The sequence below is a fragment of the Mizuhopecten yessoensis genome, unplaced genomic scaffold (genome assembly GCF_002113885.1).
Source record: "Mizuhopecten yessoensis strain PY_sf001 unplaced genomic scaffold, ASM211388v2 scaffold716343, whole genome shotgun sequence".
Lineage (NCBI taxonomy): Eukaryota > Metazoa > Mollusca > Bivalvia > Pectinida > Pectinidae > Mizuhopecten > Mizuhopecten yessoensis.
Window position 1 is genome coordinate 313,157 of NW_018480069.1, and position 21,897 is coordinate 335,053.

General features: G+C 35.5%; 1 protein-coding gene across 1 annotated transcript; it reads right to left on the reverse strand.

The window, feature by feature from the left end:
• Positions 1 to 2,536: 2,536 nt before the first annotated feature.
• Positions 2,537 to 21,466, reverse strand: LOC110443400 (iroquois-class homeodomain protein IRX-6-like). Its single transcript, XM_021487596.1, has 5 exons — positions 21,173 to 21,466; positions 19,448 to 19,699; positions 14,740 to 14,852; positions 14,148 to 14,515; positions 2,537 to 4,649 (listed from the first exon to the last, which is right to left on the reverse strand). The coding sequence occupies exons 1-5, from the start codon at positions 21,224 to 21,226 to the stop codon at positions 4,006 to 4,008; spliced, it is 1,431 nt and encodes a 476-aa protein (XP_021343271.1). The 5' UTR covers positions 21,227 to 21,466; the 3' UTR covers positions 2,537 to 4,005.
• Positions 21,467 to 21,897: the final 431 nt, after the last annotated feature.

A 21,897-nucleotide genomic window follows, 5' to 3' on the forward strand; every position in this document is an offset into this window, starting at 1 on the left:
TCTACCAGATCGGTAGATAATAATTAATTCTGTGCTCACATATCTACGTTTTACGGCTAAACATCATAGTGCTTACATAGCCACGGCTAAACATCATAGAAGTACACGTCTGCACTTTCCTCTATAGCACAACAAGTATCTCCTATCTCATCTTTTTATGAATTTGTACTGTTAGAACACGTAGAAAAAACCACACTCGTCGTTTTGAACTTCGATGATAAAAGACCTTGTTTTACAAGATCAGCTTATAAAGTTCGGTATCTCGGTATTTTTAAAACAATCAGAATATCTATTTATAGAAGGGTAAATAGGTCTAGCTGTTACACCTAATGCTATTACAAGGGTGTCGACTAGATATCGTCCTACACTTTATAGGAGTAGTTGAACCGTACGTTCCCAGGATTACTGTTTTATTCAGAATTAGCTATCATATGATAAGATGATCAATACTTGGAAGTAATTGAAATACAGATGTACTTTTTAAGTCGGCAAACTGTCATCATTTGAAATATTCTAGTGCGTTTTGTTTATTTCATAATGTCATTTCGTATTATTTCAATAACATATTTACTTTAAAATATTCCGTTTTATTTTGTAACGAAGGGCATTCTGACATTACTCACCGAATCATTTTATCAATGCAGAGAATAAAATTTTTAACTAAGTTTGCATAACCATTGTGTGTTTTTTACAGTTAGTATTTACTCTATCATTACAGATATCATATCGTAGATTATACCCCTCAGTATTATATTTGTTATAATTATAGATTTAAACCATTTTGTATAAGATTGTCTAAATAGCGTTTAGTGAGAAATAGATGTAGAATTATCATGTCAATATAAAACTACACAAGTACGCATACATCATACACAAACATTGTTATTTCAAAATTGTCTGGAAATATTATTTTATGCATGATATCTATCCTTTATACCTTTCAAATCGATTGGCCTAACAACCTCCGCACTGCTTATGAGTAATAAACCTTTCAAATCATTCGGCTAAGTACAAAACCTCATAGTTTCAATATCGTATATATGGTGCCTTTATGTACCATATGTTGACACTCTTTTACATATATGAATATATGTTTTTATCAATATATGTATGATTTATTGATACATTTTATGTAAACCTATTAATTTACAGTTAATCAATTTTACAAGCATATTCATGTTTTCGTTATTGGTTTTATGTCAATAAATCAATCAAGAGAATTTTTTTTTTTTTCTGATTGTTTTTTTTGTGTAAAATTGATCGTATATCATCACCGTTAAAAATAGAACACTTGTTTCTCGTTTTTACTGATACATACCTGTGGACAGCTTGTCGGTGCTATTATAATTTTTCAACATTAAATGTGTACTGACACTTTGACATTGATTGCTTCCTCGTACAAATGTATTTGATTACCACAAAAACAACGAGACATTTGCCGAGCATTCCACCACGTGTAATCATCCCTACGGTTTAGTTCATGTTCCCCACTTCACCAATCATTGATCGTCATTGTTATACATTTGATTGAGGATATTACATTTAAAAGGTGTCTGATTTAGAAGGCTTGCAAATGACTTTTTACATAATGTTGTTCACTTGTTATTAAATTACAAATGATAAAATCAACAAATTTTGGTGCATTTTTCTTTTTTTATATATTTTAGATTTTTTTCTTTAGTTTCATTAGATTCCATATGTATGTATTATTTTCATTATACAAATAAAGCTAACAACGATTCATTTGGCTGATTTCGTAATTTTGCATATAATTGTATAGGTATAGTTGTGAGTGGAGGAACATGTTTTTAAATAACATGGATATATTGCTTTAAGATGCAATATTCTTTCTATTTTTCCATTGCAACATATACAATCTATTTAGTACAGGTATTTAATATGAATATAAAACGGGTTATTATATCAGGCATACCTATATACGTCATTTTCCAAAGTATTTTTTTTCTTTTTTTTTCTTTCCCCACAGTATCATTAGTAAAATGTTATTACATTCAGCACGGTATTTATAACGAAGATCATTTTAAATTTAGACATATTAAAGCACAAATGCAAATTTTGAAACAGCTTTTTCGTAAAATTATTGAGAGATTTCTATTGTCATCATTAAAGGTGTATACATATACTAGTTTTCATTTGACACGAAACATATTTCTAGACGAACAGATTAAAATCAAAACAGTGAATTTACACGAAAGTATAACGTTACGTAAAAAGATATCGCCCCGGTACATTGTAAAATGTATCCTGAACGATACATCGCCTTGGTAAACTGTAATACTTATCCTCGACTATACATCGCATTGGTAAGACTAATCCCCAACGCAAGCAATGTTTGTTTTGTCATCATATCATCTGCAAATAAAATATTTAGTTTTGTTCTCCTTCAGGGTTTTTTAATGTATTTATCATTTCTATAAACAAAGTATACCCATTTCTGAACGCCCACTTTATGATAAAAGGTTCAAAATATTAACAAGGAATACGACTGTATACAGTAATAAATAATCAAAACTTAAACATATGAAAATCCATGTAACGTTTTTATTCAAAAATAAAACGAACAGCTACGTCATAAATACATCGACACATAGGAGTTGTAGAGAGACGTTTCAACACTGACACATGGAATGACACTGACAATAAGGGTCCGAAAACAGACCCTACTCGGCTCAGTATATACGATACTGGCCACACTAACAAACGTCGACACGAAAACATACCATCTTAGAATAGTTTAATTAAAAAAAGTTATCAAGCTATTTTAGATAATACATTTTATATCTTTAAATAAATAAGTAAATGTAATTTAGATATAAATCGTACCCATATGTTTATGGTTTGTTTAAGTTAGATTTTGTTCAAGAAATTGTAAAATAAATAAATTTAATTTAAATATGTATTGAAATTGTCAGAAGAAAATGAATGTTAAAATTCAGTGTTTTATTACAAATGTATAACAAAGAAGTATCTAATACATTTCGACAAGATTTAATAAATTGATGAGATAGATAAAAGATAACTGTTTTGTCAAAACCGAACATTTCTTTCACATTTACTAAATATGTCTTTCTAATTGCAAATGTATTTAACCATCACATGAGTAATACGACTTAAAATTACTATAAAGTTTATCACTATTTACGTTTTCAAATAATTAATAACGGGTTATCCGTATTAAACGACAATGTATGAAGCCGGCAGGGAGACAACACCAACTCCACTTCAGCACGAGGGTAGGGATGTCCATGTGTCTATTATTACACAAAATGAATGCGTTACGTACTAGTGACGAACGATTGGTTTTGTAGAAGACAGATATGACAGTACAAGGAGAGAGTCTGACCCCCTCAAGACGCTCTCGTGTAGAAGATCGGTGAAATTAAGTACCATGAAAGTGACAAGGAAGCTATCGCGTGAAGCAAGTCAACAACACTGTCAATACATAAATGGACACGTTACCCTGTAGGCTGCTGTCAATCACTGCTAATTTTGCTGTAAGAATCATTAAGTCTGGGTAAACACCTCTTCTCTCACAGCACTTAGCGAAATATTTAGCACTTAAGTTTAAACCGAGTCTTTAATAATCTCCACGTAGCTATATTAACCTTTCAATCCCAGCCGAACAAGCTCAATATTGCGGGGCGAAGAGTCAAGCCTCCACGCCGCCAATCTCCTGAGGTCACTATCACCTGAGCACCTTGGCCCAAACGTCCTACACTAAGTCCGAGACCTACAACCGGTCTTGCATGGGCCTTTTATGTGTCCTTACTTGGGTCCTTCATGAGTTCTCTCTGGCCCCCAAAATGCCATTTATTTAAGGTTATGTGGCAGGAGGGAAGCTGGGTGGCAATATTGTCACGCACAAGTCTACATAGAAATGCCCTGCCACCATACACCCATCACATCAGCCAGCTAATTCGCTAACTTTGTAATATCGTCACTGAGAAGTACCCGGAGTATCCAACACTCCTGATTTTATATAAATTAGCCGAGAGGGTTAGAGATTCTGTCAGCCGGTCTCACGTCTCTAGTAGGGGAATATATAGAGGAGAGGGGAGGATATGGCCTCAGTAGCGAAGAGCTGTTAACGGGGGCCGTGAGTCCATTAAAGTTTGGTGAGACGATCGGTTTGTCACTTTGGGGACTCACATTTGTGTAACCGTTCGTGTTTGGTGAGAACATGGAGCTACCGAGTGGGAAAGCACTATCCATCCAGGGTCGGACGGTCGAGGTGGTCGGGATGTATGGAGCGCTCACCCGCGAGAAGTTCAGGGGAAGGCTCTGATCAGCGGAAGTCGTGGATGAGGTAGTGGTCGTAGATGACGTAGCTACGTGTGCAATGGACCATATCCGAGGTCGGAGTGGGTCGCTGTGCTCGATACTGGAGTTGTTGAGAGATAACGAGCTGTTGACGTCACTAAGACCGGAGTCGCTACTATTAGAACAAGGTGACTCAAGTCGCTTAGAGTCGGGCATGGGTGGCTTGAGTTCTGTTACAGATTTCTGGAGACTCGAGGACATGAGGCCCGTGTCATCAGTAACGATACCCATCGGGACCATGCCTAGCAAGTCTGTCTTCAGAGGGAACGTATCCCTAACAACATGGTCCATTTTCTCTTTCTTTAGATCTGAAAGAATAATAAATTTGTTGTAGAAGATTTTAGTTACAAAAGGAAGACAAATTAATGCATTTCTGATTTATTGCAAACTTCTTTTTTTTTGTATCTGCAAAACCATTCTTATATTGTTTATAATATGATTGTATGCATAGCTGAAAAGTGCGAATTTATACATAAATGTAGTATTGAATATACAATTCAAAACGTTGAATGCTATTCTTACACTTAATTGAGACTCATCCACCACTGATTCGATTTACATTGGCTACCTGATGGGGGATCGCCCACACACAGGTGAACCCTCATATCTACATTTTGTATGCTTAAGCGAATTCGTTTTGGGTGGACAGAAAAGGGAGAAGAGATTGGGTTTGGGGGATCTCTTGTACGTTTGAGTGGTCTATTACCCATCAAACGAGGAGACATATCAATTTGACGGAAGACATTTCTACTGTACTAATCCCTTCCCTGTCATTCCTGGCCACGTGATATTCCCGTCCCGTCAGGATTAAGTGTCGCACAAAAGGTAAATCTCCCAGAAATCAATATCTTGCAGCACCTGCATAAATCCCCCATCAAAGGGACAGTGGACCACCAACCGGGAAGTACAGTAACGGTAAAGGGTGGAGAATGGGGGGTTCTTCCTCCTCATGGGAAAACCTAGTCAGCCTCACCAAATACGTTACAGAAACTGATATATTAGTTGAGATGACTCCATATCTAATGACATAAATGTAACTTCAATAGTTTTATTATTGATTTGTTTTTTTATGATTTGAATTTATTTTGAACCTATACATTATTTTTAAATATAAATAGTTCCATATTGTTTTGTTTTTATTAGTTCTTGTTTTATAATACATGTAAAAGTAAAAGTAATCATCATATCATGATATTTAATTTAAAAAAAAGAAGTTAGAAAGGAAATATCTTAAAGTGGATTAGAACAATATTTGCAATTATTTGACGTAGCATTATTTTTTACGACGGAGGTTTATTAATCATAAACAAGTCTGCGGTATACCTATCAAATTAACTGATACATCAGTATCTTAGGGTTAATATCTTTGTACAGAAAATAGCACAGATACACCATGAACCCGTATATAAAAAAATAAATACAACCAAGCAGGCACAGAAACGGCAAGATAAAACATGCTGAATAGTTGCAGGCATGTAGTATTTTGTGTGGAGCACTGCTATTTTGAGGATACTTTTCAGCCATTCATTAAGTCAGTGATATAGTCGCAGTACATTAACAATACATTATGTAAGAAATTATCATATCATATCTATCTTAGATAGATTAAGTAGGAAATTCATGGAATAACCCGCCAATGTTATGTATTACGGAGAAGTAAAGGACTGTGACAAGTAAATCACGTGGCTGAAGACAAAGTGATCAGTTTTAACATGGTGCTTGCTATCTTATATATTATCAGCTTTTATGAGTGATTTCAAGATATTTTCCCTTTTGTTTTGGTGTCTCCTCCATGCCCTATTTTCGTTAGTTCTTATCAAACTTTGAGTTCTGATTTTACAATCATATGTTACCGTTGTGGTATTTTCTGCTATTTTGCTTTGCATATACTATGCCACAAAAACTAATGTGATCAAATGTAATATTTTACCAGATATTTAACTAACTTTCTGATCATATGACAACACAATATCTTGCCGATACGCTAAGCAGCTATCGCGATTATGTTTCAAGTTATTTTCTTTATATACATCATAGTATTAAATATTCACTGTACACTGTGCAAATGCGAGCATACTCTTATCGTGAATAATTGATTCCTGTTCGTCAATTTGATTTTGGATTAAATGTTGTTTTCTAGTATGTGTTAAACTGCAATATCCTGTTGTTTACTCGTTTTAATATTATTGGTCAGAATTCTAATTGTTAAGTTTATATTCAACACATCGTGTTAAATGTTTTACGCTAAGGAAAATGTCTTTATAAATAATACTGCCACATTATTTTACTATTTATTCAACTTCATATTTTGACTTACAGTGAAATTAACGAAAGCCAAAAACAAACTATGTATAGCAAAGGAAAAATGTTTTGAAGACAGATATGTTTATGAAATAATTGCAGAGTGGATGATTGTGTTGTAATTTAGTTTTCACATACAAAACGTAATATTATTAACGCAAGTGATGTAATAAAATTAGACATTAAAAATAGTTATAGGTTAGACATTTTATTTGATTAAGATTTAAAGTTGTTAAAATAGAAAATAATATATTACAGCTCCAACACAAATAGGAAAACATCAGAATATAATGCGATAAAAACAGCGACACAAAACACCCTCTTAAACTATAGTCGAGATTCGATGCTGAGGTAACTCCTATCATCACACCTTGTTAGCGATATTATAATAATCATAACCAAGATAAATAATATTTATAGCGACCTAACTTGCACAACAATTACTGTGGAAATATATCGTTATATGCATGACTTTTAGCTGTTTATTCCTAAGAGATTAAAGATCAAAATAGTTGTTACAACTTGCCAAGACCAAACGATGTCTTAACAAATAACTGACAACAGGATGATGATTAACCAGCGGTAGGTAACGATGTAGATAAATACTTGTGGTTTGAGGTACGTGCTGTTTGCCCTCCACACAAGGTTGAATCAGTACGTGTTAATGTGGTATTGTCATGGTCATGACGTCTCTTTGGTTTGTAATTTAATACAGATATTAAATAATAAATTATGATTTGTATTAATAATAATAATAAATCAAATAATGATAACTATGTTTAGCAAAATATCAATCAAATAATCTTTCCGTTAACGTACTTTTAAAAGTGAATCAAAACAATTAGTGCTGTAATTTATGACCTTTGTTTTAGCTTGTGACCACGTGACCACGCTAAGGCACTGTTTAATAACATACATGATTTATATACTTTAAACAATTCTAAAGTGACATTGATATTTATTTTATTTAATCATGTCGAATTCGTCACCAGTGATCTTTCATAATAGCAGATCACACATGGTTTCTTTATACATGTAGTACGATTACAATCATGAAAATGAAAATATCATATTTGTTTTAAATGTAATACTAGTTTCAACTTAGGATACTATTGCTTAAAATGGGACTCGAATTTACGTCTAAAAGTTAGGATTCTTTAAAACAATTTGTTTTACGAATATGAAAATTGCACCGAAATACAGAATAGAAGTGATTAAAATCCCCCATAACGTACATTGAAGGGTGAAGGGCAGCTCATCTGCTTAATATAACATATTTAAAGCTATTTGTACAACACAAAATAAGTTTATTTTGAAATATAACGAATTCGCTTAATATAAAGTTACAAATAATGAAGTTTTCTGAAGATATTACTTGAAATAAATAGTCGTCAGTTTATTAATTGCCCTGCTAAATTAAACGGAGTTTGTAAAGGACATCGCAGCATATATCTAAGTTTTCTAAAATCTGAATGCTCTAACAATTGTAAGCTTTATTCATATATAAATAAGTACTGTAAGGTAATATTCATTACATAAATCCTCATACAGAATTCATATGATAATTAACAGTTAAAGTAGAAAGAATACAATAATAATGACTACTATTGATCTTGCTGTTATTCTTTTCAGATCAGGACAAGTTTGTATGAACAATGATTTGCTACTGTGTGAACAAACTTTAATTGTAATTTGTTTCATAATTCATAAAGATAAAAATAAAAAATGCATGTGCAGGGATCACCATGCACATATTTTCTAAAAACCTTAAACATTTTTTTATTTTTTTTTAAATTTCGTGTCAATACGTAAATGAAACTTGATACACTTTGGCCTAGACTGTTATTTCGATTTTACGATCACGTTAAAAATAAATCAATGTATGCATAATAGTTTTCGAGCTCATAGATTATCGAGTGCTTTATATAGAATTATCTTTTATCTTACTCAATCGTCAAGCTTTCGCGTTGATAACATGTAATCTTTAAACACCAATACTATCTATAATTGCGATAAAATATCACAAAATGTTTGTCTGTCGGGTTAATTTATGTCATTCGAGATGATTCATACACATTCCACTAGGCAACCCATAAAATTAGAGAGGTCCGCCGCCGTCCAGGCGTATGGACGGGACACGGTAAGGACCGATAGTCTCCGAACTGCGTGATTAATGATTATGTCGGAGCTAGCCTGGCGATCAATGTTGTCAAAACCATTAAGAAATAAAACGTATTAGGAAAACAATTAATACCTGACGGAAGTAGGCTCTAGTAAAAATAACATAATTGACCAAACAAAAAGGGCAGAGGATACGTGAACTAATAGGTAATTCGTGTAAGAGAAGGCGCGCAAGCGGTAGTGGTGACGGACCAACGAAGTGTCTGTGCGCGAGACACGTCAGACTGACCGGCCAACAACTAATGGACACAACACATGTTAATTGAAAGAAGACAAATGAAGATCGTGATCTCTGTGGTTTTTTGCCTTTCTTTATTTCTTCATAATAGACAGTGGTGAAGAGGCGAACAATTAACATCAGTGTTTCATCCCTTTAATATCCCGGCTCCCGATGTGGCATGGACGTTAATGTGTGTTCCCGCACTTTTTACGACGGTCTCTGTCACCACACACCGCGGCGGTATCAATTTGTCTCCGTATTACACAGATTTACCTTCGGTTGAGCAGGAGATGAAGAGCGTTTTACAGCGTTAGAATCTTAGTGAACTGATTGACGTTCTTTCGACTCCCGGCGTTGAAAGTCGCCGTTATTATTTCGATATATGCATGCATAATATATTTCAGAAAATGAGTTTTTTTTCTATTGCCGTAAATATTTTATTACTATTATTATAACAAAGAAATAAAAGAATGAAATAGTTAAACGCATTATGAGACACGAATAACTGTCACCGAAATGAAGCCAAGATCTTCTGGGGCTAATAAATCGTATCTAATCCCCTCTTAAATGATAGCGTGTTTAAATTTGTCAAAAAGTGTTGGATCCACTTGAGTTACGATAACTAATGCATTTAAAAAGAAAATGTCCAGGCGGACCCGGGTGGTCGGGGTAGCGAGAAGTGGAAATCGGCACGGCGGTCTGGACCACCGACAGGGGGCGCTATCTCACACTGTTATCTCGAACGCTCGTGTGAAACATGGAACAACTTAAAACGCAAATATCTCACAATCTACGATTACCGACTATTACCTTATAAATGTCCAAGTGAGTTTCCTCTATTGATTTAAAAGACAAAAGCTTGTTGGGCCCGAGCGCAAGCCGAGTTGGCGCGGAATGCCGCGTGAATCTAACGACATTGCTATCGCTTGTCTATGCAATATCTGTTTCCATATCAAAAATCTCATTCTAACTAAAAACATAACAGAAGCGTAAAATATCCCCTAATCTTTTACGGACACGATTAATTGTGTCACGTGTACACGTGGAGGGTATTTTGACTGTGCGCGTGCCGATCAAAATTAATATAAAAAAATAGATTTAAACTCAAAGTTGTTGTTTAGAAATGAACAGTGAGGAATCATTGCCGAGTCTGAATACGTGCCAAACATGATGAAAATTATAGGCTACTATTTCATTTGTTTGCGGCTAAGCTATCGAGGGGGAGGCTCGGCCATTGTTCAATTGAATGGAGTACAATCGGACAATGATGACACAGCAATCAGCCATTCATAGAAAGCAATCTGCTGAAAAATATCGGCTGTAATTTAGCTGTGGCCCAGAAACTGGATAATTATTGGCGATGACAACGACAGCATGTGTGAGAAATCTCGACGGGCGACTCGCCATTTCCGAGCAAACGAATGACAGCGCGTGCCTTCCAAATATTAAACAGATGTAGACCAAAGATTGGCTTGGAACCGCCGCCATTACTACCCACAAAACCAAGGATATCTCCCCGATGAAAAATTCCCAGTGAAATGAAATACAAACTTTAGATTACTGAATACATTGGCGGAAGCTGGGTAATGACCTGCTAGTGTGTTATAGGTAGTATGCGTCAGTACCGATTCGTCTGATACGACACCGGGTTTATCACTCACATTAGTAAACCAAAAAAACACCGGCCATGATACAGGCCCTTATCGTGTTGATCAGTGGTTGTTTTTAAAGTTAAGATATCAAAACAAAGCAAAGTGCATGAAAGTAAAATTAACGAAGGATTTTCATGCTGGAGGTGGACTCCAGCAGTATGAAATGTTCCGTCCAGCCCCATCTAACTTTCCCACGATATGGGCAGGTTAACGATATCAGAGAACAAATGACAACGTCGTAACACTGACCATGATTGTCAGATGTCCAAATGTTTCATATATATAGATCTATTAGTGGTAATAATTGGATAGGTTTGTGGTCGATATTTTAAACACAGCTTGACGTCGTCATAAATGCATAGCCCCTCATCATTTCCTTCAACATTGCACCAACGTAATTTTCCCATCAACATTGCATCAAAGTAAATCATAATGTTTCTATTTGAAGAGATGATTAATTGATTCCTTATACATCTATTTTATCATTTTATCGTGAGTATGCTTAAGAAACAGTTTATGCCTAATGAGAAAAAATATCCATTACAAAATCATACTATATTAGAGAGGTCGATTTGTTTCTATTTATTATATAATCTCTTAATCAAAGTGAATTTATTCTTAACTTTAACTAAGCCATGGATAGATTTATTGTATATAATGTAGGGAAATTAAATCGGCGTTTAAATTTAAAGTTAGTAACATCTTTTCCAATGTGCCTTGATCAAAACGCCTCTGAAGATCTGGCACGGTAAACACCGTTACGCTAGCTATTTCACTACATGTACTTAACGTACTATAGAGTCACAGTATTCTCTAAACTTTGCCGTATAATAACTATTGTCTTAATACTATTTTAATAGTACATTATCAACACTAAAAGATTTGTTCTATCATAACTGTATCTGGTACGGTGGGGACAAGGAGACACACTATATGAATTGTTTATATGTTTGTTTGATGGTTTCAATGACTACACATATAACATACCGAAATTGTTAGGAGAAGGCTTATATAGGCTTTGCCTAATGCCCTATCCCTTTGCATATTTTTTGCAGTAAAATTTGTTGAAATGAAAAAAATAATATTTTACCAGATTTACTTGCAAATTCATGACACTGTATTGCTGTATCTATGTTGTTTTATTGCTATTTACTATTCCATTAGTTGAACATTGTCCTACCTTTTAACGTATTTTTTCGAGTGGTCTTTTCCCGAGCCAATTTTAACAAATCATTTACATACTTACTTATTACTATTGTCTCATTTGTCAGTTTTTCTATGATTTGATTGCTTACACTTAGCCTTTTATAGATATATTGTCATGCCATTAACATATTATTCATTATTTTTTCATTGTAATATCAACAATACTTGTGACAAAGTCTCGTACAGATTACAGCATTTGTTTGTCGAGTTATAGTTGAAATAGACAACTTGTTAATGACGTATGAATTTAGCATCATAGAATGATCTATTACAGCTTAATTCAGTTTGAACATTTTTTTTTTATGAAAAATGAATTTCAAAAGTGTTACAACAAAAGTCCGGCTCAGATTCTTACCAATATCAGGTTCTAATTGCAATTACAAGTACCAACGGAATTTATCAATATTTAACGTTATTTAAGTGTCGAAAACTCCTCCAATCATATGTATTTTTAGCAAACCTGTTGCAAATGACATTCTTTTCTCATTTGCGATATAACCAACATCCTTTTGCATCGTTTGAAAAGGAAGCTACGGAATTATGACGGCTGTGTTTTTCTAACAATTAATTGTGTGTACAGATTATTCATCTAGAAAAAATAACGAGTCGACTTTGGACTTTTGCAGCAAATTGATGTTACGGGAACTGTGTTATTTTTAAAAAATTAGATATTTTTTACAAGGTTTTTGAACTAGTTTTATTGTACCACGTCTATAGAGTAAAAGTACAACGAGTCCATCCAGGCATGTTATTGAAGTATTAGGGTTGAGTAATATGTTCAACTGAAAGTGCTGATTTACAACAACCATTGACGTTATCTGGAACGCATTGGCGTACTTGTTGACTACATGATGTGTTCTTCTAAGTGCAATCTAATTAGTGCTTCGGTCGCTGGTGCAAAACAATTTGAAGCCATATTCAGTTGTAATACTAATAGACAAAAATAAACAAACATATTTTTAAGTCACGAATACTGTTTGCACAATTTTACGAATAGCTTCAAAATTATGTAAAGGCGTGGTACAAAGAATGTAGCTTTACTGCACTGCATTAATAATAGATAATGACATGCATAAATAAGAGGTCGTCACTAATACTCATTCTAGATGACACGGTGATTAACATCCAAGATTTGTATTGCTTTGTTTGGGGAACATCCAGATAGGGTATTACACAAATTAGTAGATAATGTATAAATGTATCTTAAAATGAGATAACCTTGAAAAAATTATTCGGTAGAGACTCTATATATAGCCCATCACAAAACCTTACACAAGTGTTTTAGAAATACATAAGTGGATATCTGTTAATGATATTCCTTTTAAATAAAGATTCATTTCCTTTTAGTTAATATTGATGTGACATTTAAACTACTATCTCAGTGATAATGGTGCATCTGTCTTCGTTTTAGTAGGGATTATTTCACATGTTGTTAAGAAAAAAAAGATATTTTCAATACAAAGACATTTTTATTTCGTTTGTAAAAAGTATTAAATACCTATGCAACCAGTTGTGAAATAAGGACCAGTGTCCTGGTGTTCAAAGGTAAGATTGGTATACGATAGTATTTGTCATTTTTATGACCAATATTTAGGTATTGACGTGTGTTTTGTTATACGCTCTATGTACTCCTGGTATCTCCTGTTTTACAACCAAACTGAGCCAGCATTAGATAGGCTGAATTACAGCTGCTAGCCTGGAAAACTTATAATGTCAAGCAGAATGTTAAACTCGTGGTCTACCAGTGGACTCCAAGTGATTGTATACAAGCTCCATTCTCCACCCTCGTCTACTTTTTACTTGCTATATATGGTAAAGGAAATGCCTGATGCAGTTGGCATAACTATTTTTCTGTCAAACTTTATGATTTTGACGATAATATTTGTTGCAACGTATTAATATTTTTATGTTTCTACACTTTAAAAATAAAATTTGAAATTGCTACTGAATATCTGGTGTTACTTTATCGTTCAAACCATGGTCAATATCCCCATTATTTCCATTCAATGTCATGTATGCATGTCCTTGGTGATTGACGCTATGATAATTTGGTCTATCTTTTCTTGTCACTTTTTTGTATAACAGAATACCTCTACGTTAGCAAGAGATAACAGAATACATCTACGTAAGCAAGAGATACTTGTTGCAGCTTCTATAGATGTTAAATGAAAAAGCTGATGGATTAAATAATTGATTTTAAGCGATCAAATTGCAGATGATAGAAGTAAAAAGAATTTTCAACTCACCATCATCGATGCCATCAGCTACTAAATCCTTTACGCTGATATTGTCGTCTAATTTATCCTTTTCCTTTTCACAATCTTCATCATCGTCATCCAACTTTTCGTTGTCGTCATCATCATCGCCGTCACCGCATCTGTTGCGTGGCGACCACGTCATTTTGTTTTCCTTTTTGAGCCTCCTTCTGGCATTGGCGAACCACGTGCTGACCTGTGTAAGGGTCATCTTTGTGATGATAGCCAGCATGATTTTCTCGCCCTTAGTGGGGTAAGGGTTCTTCCGGTGTTCATAGAGCCACGCCTTCAGGGTATTGGTCGTTTCACGTGTAGCATTCTTCCTCCTTGCCGCACCGTTTAGGTCCATACCGCCATATCTGAAATCACAATCAAATCATAAGTTCCTGTTGTGACGCACGAAAATCAAAAATAAAATTTGAGCAAAAGCATTGGAATACAATCTGTTTTACAATTAGATGTAATTGGTTTTGCTTTTTTATTTAAGTTTGCTAATTTGGTCTCTGTGAAAACTGGTCAAGTGATGGAGAATGCACTTGTGGGTGTAAGGGGTTAAGCAACTGTGCATGCTTTTAACACTTACGTGTTGCCGTATGGGTAGGACGCCATTGCGGGGTCGTACGGGTAGCATGCCCCTGGTTGTGTGATGCTCCGCCAGGCGGCGTCAGCGTTGTCCTTCAGATCATAATGCGCATTCTACAACAAAATAAATTCACAATATTATCAATTGAAAAAAAAACCTGACACAATTTTATGCATTTTGGCTACTGAGCTGTACATGTTTAGTTAGACGGTCAAATTGACACACATTAAAATAAGAAATATATAGCAATTATGTACAACAAATACATGTACACATCAATTGTCAACTCTAAGCTCAGTACTGGTTCATACGCCGCTAACATCCATTATAGTCTGAAATAACGACATAATTGTTGAACAACTGTGTATGGCACTCGGTAAAATTAGCTCAGAACAATACTAGAAACATCGGCAAATAACACCATAATCGATAATTAGCTCGCAATGACACTGTAATACTATTGTAAAACTCTGTGTTAAGTGTTATCTCTATTACTATCCCCATCAATCAAGGGTTAACAATATTTAAACAAACTCGACTTCCTTATTTTAACTGATACTGCTGCTTGCCGTGTATATGTCTGTGTTACCGATATAATTACGTTGTTTGCATTTCGTTGTGAAGTGTTTCGTATAGGGAATGCCTGGGTGGAAGAGGGCCGTAATTACACATGGTGAAGTGACATGCGGAAGTCTGTCTCGGGAGGGGCAGACCGGAGATACTTGGAGGGGCTAACTAGTTAGGGAATAGTCCCGTCCGCAGTGAGGCTAATAAGAGTCCGATCACCCGGTGAGTTTTGAAGATTCGTAAAATTTGTGAACAAGCTTTAAGGTAATTGGGCCGAGGAGTGTAGGGGTTGTCGGCAGTATGGCGGACAGGAGTTGATCGCTATCGGCTCCCCACTGTAAAAACGCCATTTTATCGCGTCACCCTTGGAGTTTTATTTACTTCAAATTTAATTCAAGTGTAACGGAAGAGCAAGCAGTGCATCTCGCCGGAATCTATCTAAATAGCGGACAGTCTCGGAATATCACTAGGCAGCGGACATTCTCAGAATCTCCCTAAACAATGAACAGTTTCAGATCTCCCTAAGCGGCGGACCTGTCCTGGAAACTGTCTGAATATCTATTACCGTTTATCTATTACTGTATATTAAGATTATCCCATGATGTGGACAGTCCCAGATTCTCCCCTATAGGCCGTGAACAGCAGTAGAATTTCACTAAGTAGAGTCCTAGCTGTTTGACATCGCTCTGGAGCTCTTTAACAGGATGGAACAAACACACACACCATCATAGAATGATTGGGATTGATGTTATTCGTTGTTATGAAAGCAACCGTTGAGCACTCCTGATAAAATTTAATTTCCATTAGACACAAAAATATCGTTTTCAATAAAGTGTTGTAGAAAAATAGTTAGAACACGAATATTTTTATTCTAACACGGTGATAAAATAAAGATGACATGGTTCACAATGAACGGATAATGTGAAGCGTTTTGTAAGAGCCTTTTTCATTGTGTATTTTGAAGTTTCATTAGCATTGTATTCAGCTTTATAGGATTTCAAAAAGCCATGACGAAAAGGAGGCATTTTCTTAGCTTTACTTTTACCAACAAATCTTGAGGTAGATATGTATACCATGGCCCTTATTCCATGGCAAAATTTATTACTGCATATCGCATTTTAACTTGTAATAAAAAATATGTATTACATAGGATATCGAACTATATTTATCACTATCGCTGACCGTCTCATCCCTGGGAAATACTCTGAAAACAAGTAGAATGATACTGTAAATCTCTTTTTTTCGTAGAATTTTTTTTTTTTTTTTTTTGCGGTACAGTGTATATGAGTTTTCTTGATAACTGGGGAGGAATACGATCCCCATTTAAAGTATATAGTGAATATTTATTAAGATACATTTAACAGGGAACATACGGCAGCCTCTGTTCCTTTTGCGAATTGAAATACCTTCGAGTAACGTTTCTGAATGACATGTCGAAAATTAATTTACATTCGGCCAAAGTGTTTCACAGCATGATTTCCTCAACCACTTTGTCACCTCGACGCCAAATTAAATGCATTTATATAAATATATAAATATGACCATTTCTAGTTAAGGTTGATAACGAGCTACAATGAAGCAAAATAAATAAGATTCTACCGATGTGATATTTTATTGATAAGTAAATATTAACGCGTTAATATGACAGGTATGGTATACTGTTGGAGTTACCTAACCATTCAGTCTGATTTAATCAATATATCATACGTAAGCTTACAGTTTCTCTGTCAGGACAAAGAGGATCAATTCCACTAATGACTTCTTATATAATTGAAATAGATCTTCAATGACCAGAGTATATGCCTAAAACATTTATCAGCCATCCGGGGACGGGGCTGACAGATCCGACGTAGAGTGATAAGGACCCTGTCACCGCGTTAGTCTATGGTTAACGAGACTGTCAGGTCGTCCCCACCTGCGGCCACGTGATGTAGCGATGACGTAAATCACGAACCCCGCCCCCGGGCCTATCTAGGCAGAGTAAGCACCTCGGCCCGCGCCTGGCCCGGGGAGGCCGGCCATATATTACAGCTCTAGCACCTGTACTCTGTCCTGGCACACATCGATCTAATAGATTAGGCACTTAACTCCCAGCAGAGGAGACAGTTCATTTCCTAAAACATTGATTAGGACGACAAGACAAATATCTGGGTTTAAAGTTATGTTGAAATAACAAAGTGTATTGTCTGAGTCAACAGTGGTTATCACAATATTGACAGAGGACATCGGGATAAGTCGATGGCCTTTTATATGGCGGGAATGTTAACAGCGGTACACGCATCAAAGGATGAACAGACACGTGCTACGTGTGATAATGGACAGGTGGGCAGGGTACATACCTGTACCTAGGACGGGTACGGACTAGTGACCGATGGACGGACATTTTTATTTTTACATAAATATTTTTTGGATAGTAATATGAACAGACATATTTGGTACCTACAGCACATTTATTGGAGACGAATTGACATACAGATAGAGCAATCAAGTTTCTATCTTTAATGGAAATGTTGGACAGATATTTGATACATGTATGATATAGACGGATGGACAGTCAGATTGGGTACCTATACCTGTGACGGGATGGCGGACACAGAAACGTGTTACACTAATGTAGGGGGAGGTTTTACATTGTACGTACAAGTGGGTTACCTACATATTTTGATACGGAAAGACGGGTGGATAGGAGATATAATTAAAAGTGTCATAATACATATGCAGTAATTAATGGTTAGTGGTATCAGTGGACAACAGGAAGACAGCAGTCTTCAGGGGAAGTCGGTATAAGGACTAGCGATGGGGTACGGGTTAACATTCAGGGTGGTTCAGAAGTTACGTATAGAACCATTTAACCCGCTGTGTAGTGGTGAAGTGGGTTACATTGCAGTAGCATTATACAGATATTTGACAACAGTGACAGAAGTGTACAGCATAAAAGTAGATTGAATTGTGAGCTATTGTGAAGTTATACTCCAAATACATTTGATTAAATTACAATTAAATAACAGTATTTGAATGGAACATCCTAGTTTTTGTTTTTAAAATACCAGGAAAAGCATGTAAATCAATTATGTCTGGGGGAAGGTATTTTGATAACAAGGTGTCAAAAAGCTGTCTGACAAAAGGTAGATATGTAGTTTATGTACATGCAGCTCGTGTTCATTATGGTTTCAATACAATTAGGCGGTCATATTAACAGGGTTTATTAAACGTTAACACGTGATTGCGAACCAGAACACTATAACCAAGTCCTCTGCTGTATTCAGAGTTTTCAATATTTGTTATTGTTATATTTACTGAAATTTACTGTTATATTTGATCAAATAATGAATTTCCATTAACATCTTTATTACAAAATTATTATGAGAGTTCTTCATTTTAGCTCGCAAAAAGTTTCGCTTAAAGGAAGAATTCGTAGATTCATTTCAGTTTTCTCATTTAAAACAGAAACAGATTTCACATCCTTTTTTTATTACCCAATCAAGCTTTTATTAATGAAAAGTATATCATTTCCGATTATAGTTTATGACTTCACAATAGGCCATTTTACACGAGTTCATACCCAAAGTATAATATTTGTACTGATTATTACTGATAAAACGGTATCAAATATACATTTAGGACGTCCTTTATCCTTTATGCTGTTACATTACTGTAGATACTTTAATACATTTTCAATAGGAATTTTTTTCTGATCCGTTAATGTATGTCATCAAAATCATGTTTCATGTTTGGATCTCCCCGAGGCTAGTGTTCATGTCCAAGGTGACGAGAGGTTTCCTATGAATGCTGGGTAGAGTTCTCAGGGGAAAACATGTTAGATACTTATTTAGTGATATTCAATATATGAAATATCATTTATCAAAAGGTGTTAAAAAGAATAAGTCAAGCAAAGACTAACATGATGCCTCTAGATGTCTACAGAGTACCTAGTGATAGGGTATGGCTCTGGGTGGTATCCGATATCCTCCTATTTTTGCTTATCTGGGGTGTTGGACCTGGACATGATACATTTGTATTTTCCCCTGGGTGGTGAAGGGTACTGAGCTATATTATTCCCCCATGTGGTGTCTTGTATCTACTTCCAAATGGTACTACTTTGTATTTTCCGGAGAATGTCAATGAATTCCTGTTAACTTACCAGAGGGGAGTAGAACGCTGACGGGTCCGTCCCTAGGGCGGACACGTATCCCTGGGCAGTGTAAGGGGCGGTGCTGTACACGGAATCTGTGAGACCCGGTACCCGGGGGTAGGCGGACAGAAGGCCTGATCCGTACTGACAGGAGCACACCGTCTGTCCGGTGTGTGGGTCCGTCATTATGGGACGTCCATTCTCACAGCACGACGTCGTCACGGGTGGCAGGGCGGAGGGCGTGGCGGTCGACATCAGGACCTGCGGACGAACAGAGGGAATACAAATCAAGAATCAAATAGAGTACAGACGAGCAGACAGACGGAAAAAAGACAGAGACGCTAATTCTGCTTGTAAATTCACATTTTGATGCAACACTATCTATATACAGGTGTATACACTGCATATTGTCTAAGCATCAAGTCTAACCCGTTTTATTTTGCTCGATAACTTAAAGATAAAAGCATAACATCATGACAATCATGTTAGTAAATGGGGAAAAATAGATAATACCACTTTCCTTAACTTAACAAAGGAGAAATCATATTTAGTGAGTTGATTATGTTTGATTTCGATCACAATTGTATACCCTTAGTACTGACTCCAAGTTTTACTGCAGTAGTAATACCACGGCCATTTTTGTTTTTTCTATTTGTTTTTGTTTATTTATTTATTCTAATTATTTTACTGTATTTTATTATTTTTAGAAATATTAGCTTTAAGAACATGCTAGTTTATCTTAATATTTACAGTTAAACACACTAATAAATAATAATGAGCAATGTTAGACTGAAGTTGACATCTTTTGATAAAAAATACTTATTTAAACCACAAAATTCTGCTGAGATAATTAATAAAATAGGAAAATGATGTAAAACAAAAACAAAACGTTAAGTGGAATTTTGTGACTTTTTGCGGTATAATTTGGAATCCATATACAAGATTCTTCTACCTCAGTTTTTTTTTCCAATAGTGTGTTTACCTGTGCTACAGGTGTACCGCTATAACTATAACACAATAATCTGGAGACTTAAGACAACACAGACACTTGACGTTTATCGCCGTCAATATAACCACGTATACATTACTCAATCGCAATATCAATCCGAGTTTGATTTTTTACTTAATCAGTCATTATTTAATGGTCTGTGACAACACTAAGTCAAAAAAACATGACAACACAGACATGAACATCGTAGGTGTCACCCACTTCAACATGGTCGGCATGCTAAAAAGTTAGCAACAAGTTATAGGTGATATCGTAATTATAATTGAAAATCAGAATCACTTGGTAATAACAATGATATTTTGCAATACTAAGGCGAGAAAGAAATATCAACGGAAACAATTAGATCAATAAAACTAATTGGTAATTGATTAAAAATACGCAATAATGATTATGTTGTTTTCTGTAGCCCAGCAATAAAACGTAACGAGGGACTGTTACACATCCGAACGCTGTAACAAAACAATTTACACGTAGTGCTATCGGTCACGTCGCGCAACTGTTAAGGAAATATCAAGAGTACAACTTTATTTTACGTTCCGTACTCCGTAATGGAAAGCCAGTTTAACAATAATTGTAAATATATTCAATCACAATCAGAAAAAAATGAAAATAATACAGAAACAGAATATATATTGTATAAAGGTACATATTGATATGTAAATACTATATATAGGTGTATTAAAGTTCCGTGATTACACCTGATATACAGGTGAGAAGGTACTTACCTGTGATGGTTGAGAAGACGGGGGGTAGGAGTATCCGAGGGGGGCCAAGGACATAACACTTGCCCACAATAGTAAGATAGTTCCCAAACGATTAAATCTTGAAGAGTTTCATCCGCAGTAGAGAAAGATCGAATACGGCCACCTTGTACACTCTCAAACACAAGTTAGTATAAATATTGACATAAAACTTTAGGGTCCGGTCAGAAACGCTGGTCTGGACACAGGGGCCGTTCAGTACACATTATACTTCGCCTCCATATACCAGTGAATTAGATGTCTCTTGTTTCCACAGATGTTAAATATTGACTTGACAAGGGACATGACAGCTCCGTGTAAGGGCTACCCTCCTCTCCACCGAGGGAATAAAGCAGTCTGATTGGCAGTCCTTACTCTCATCTAATGCATTTTATTGGCTAGCGTAATTGCGCGTGAGAAATGGCTTTACGATACGACGCCCCGCCCACTGACACGCCCACCGATGATTTAGTCTTGTTTACACGGGCAGCAGAATGGTGATAATTGCATAACGCTATAATAAAATTTGACATGGAACATGGCGGTTGTAGATGGGTGATAACTATGATGTAGCCGTATTACAGTACTCGATACCAGATCGGCTACATACCATTGTTTATGCGGGACGAGGGGAGGGTATTAACGTATAATGCAATGATAACATTATGTCTAGGTAAGGTCACAGAGATTTATTTACGGCAGTTACAGAG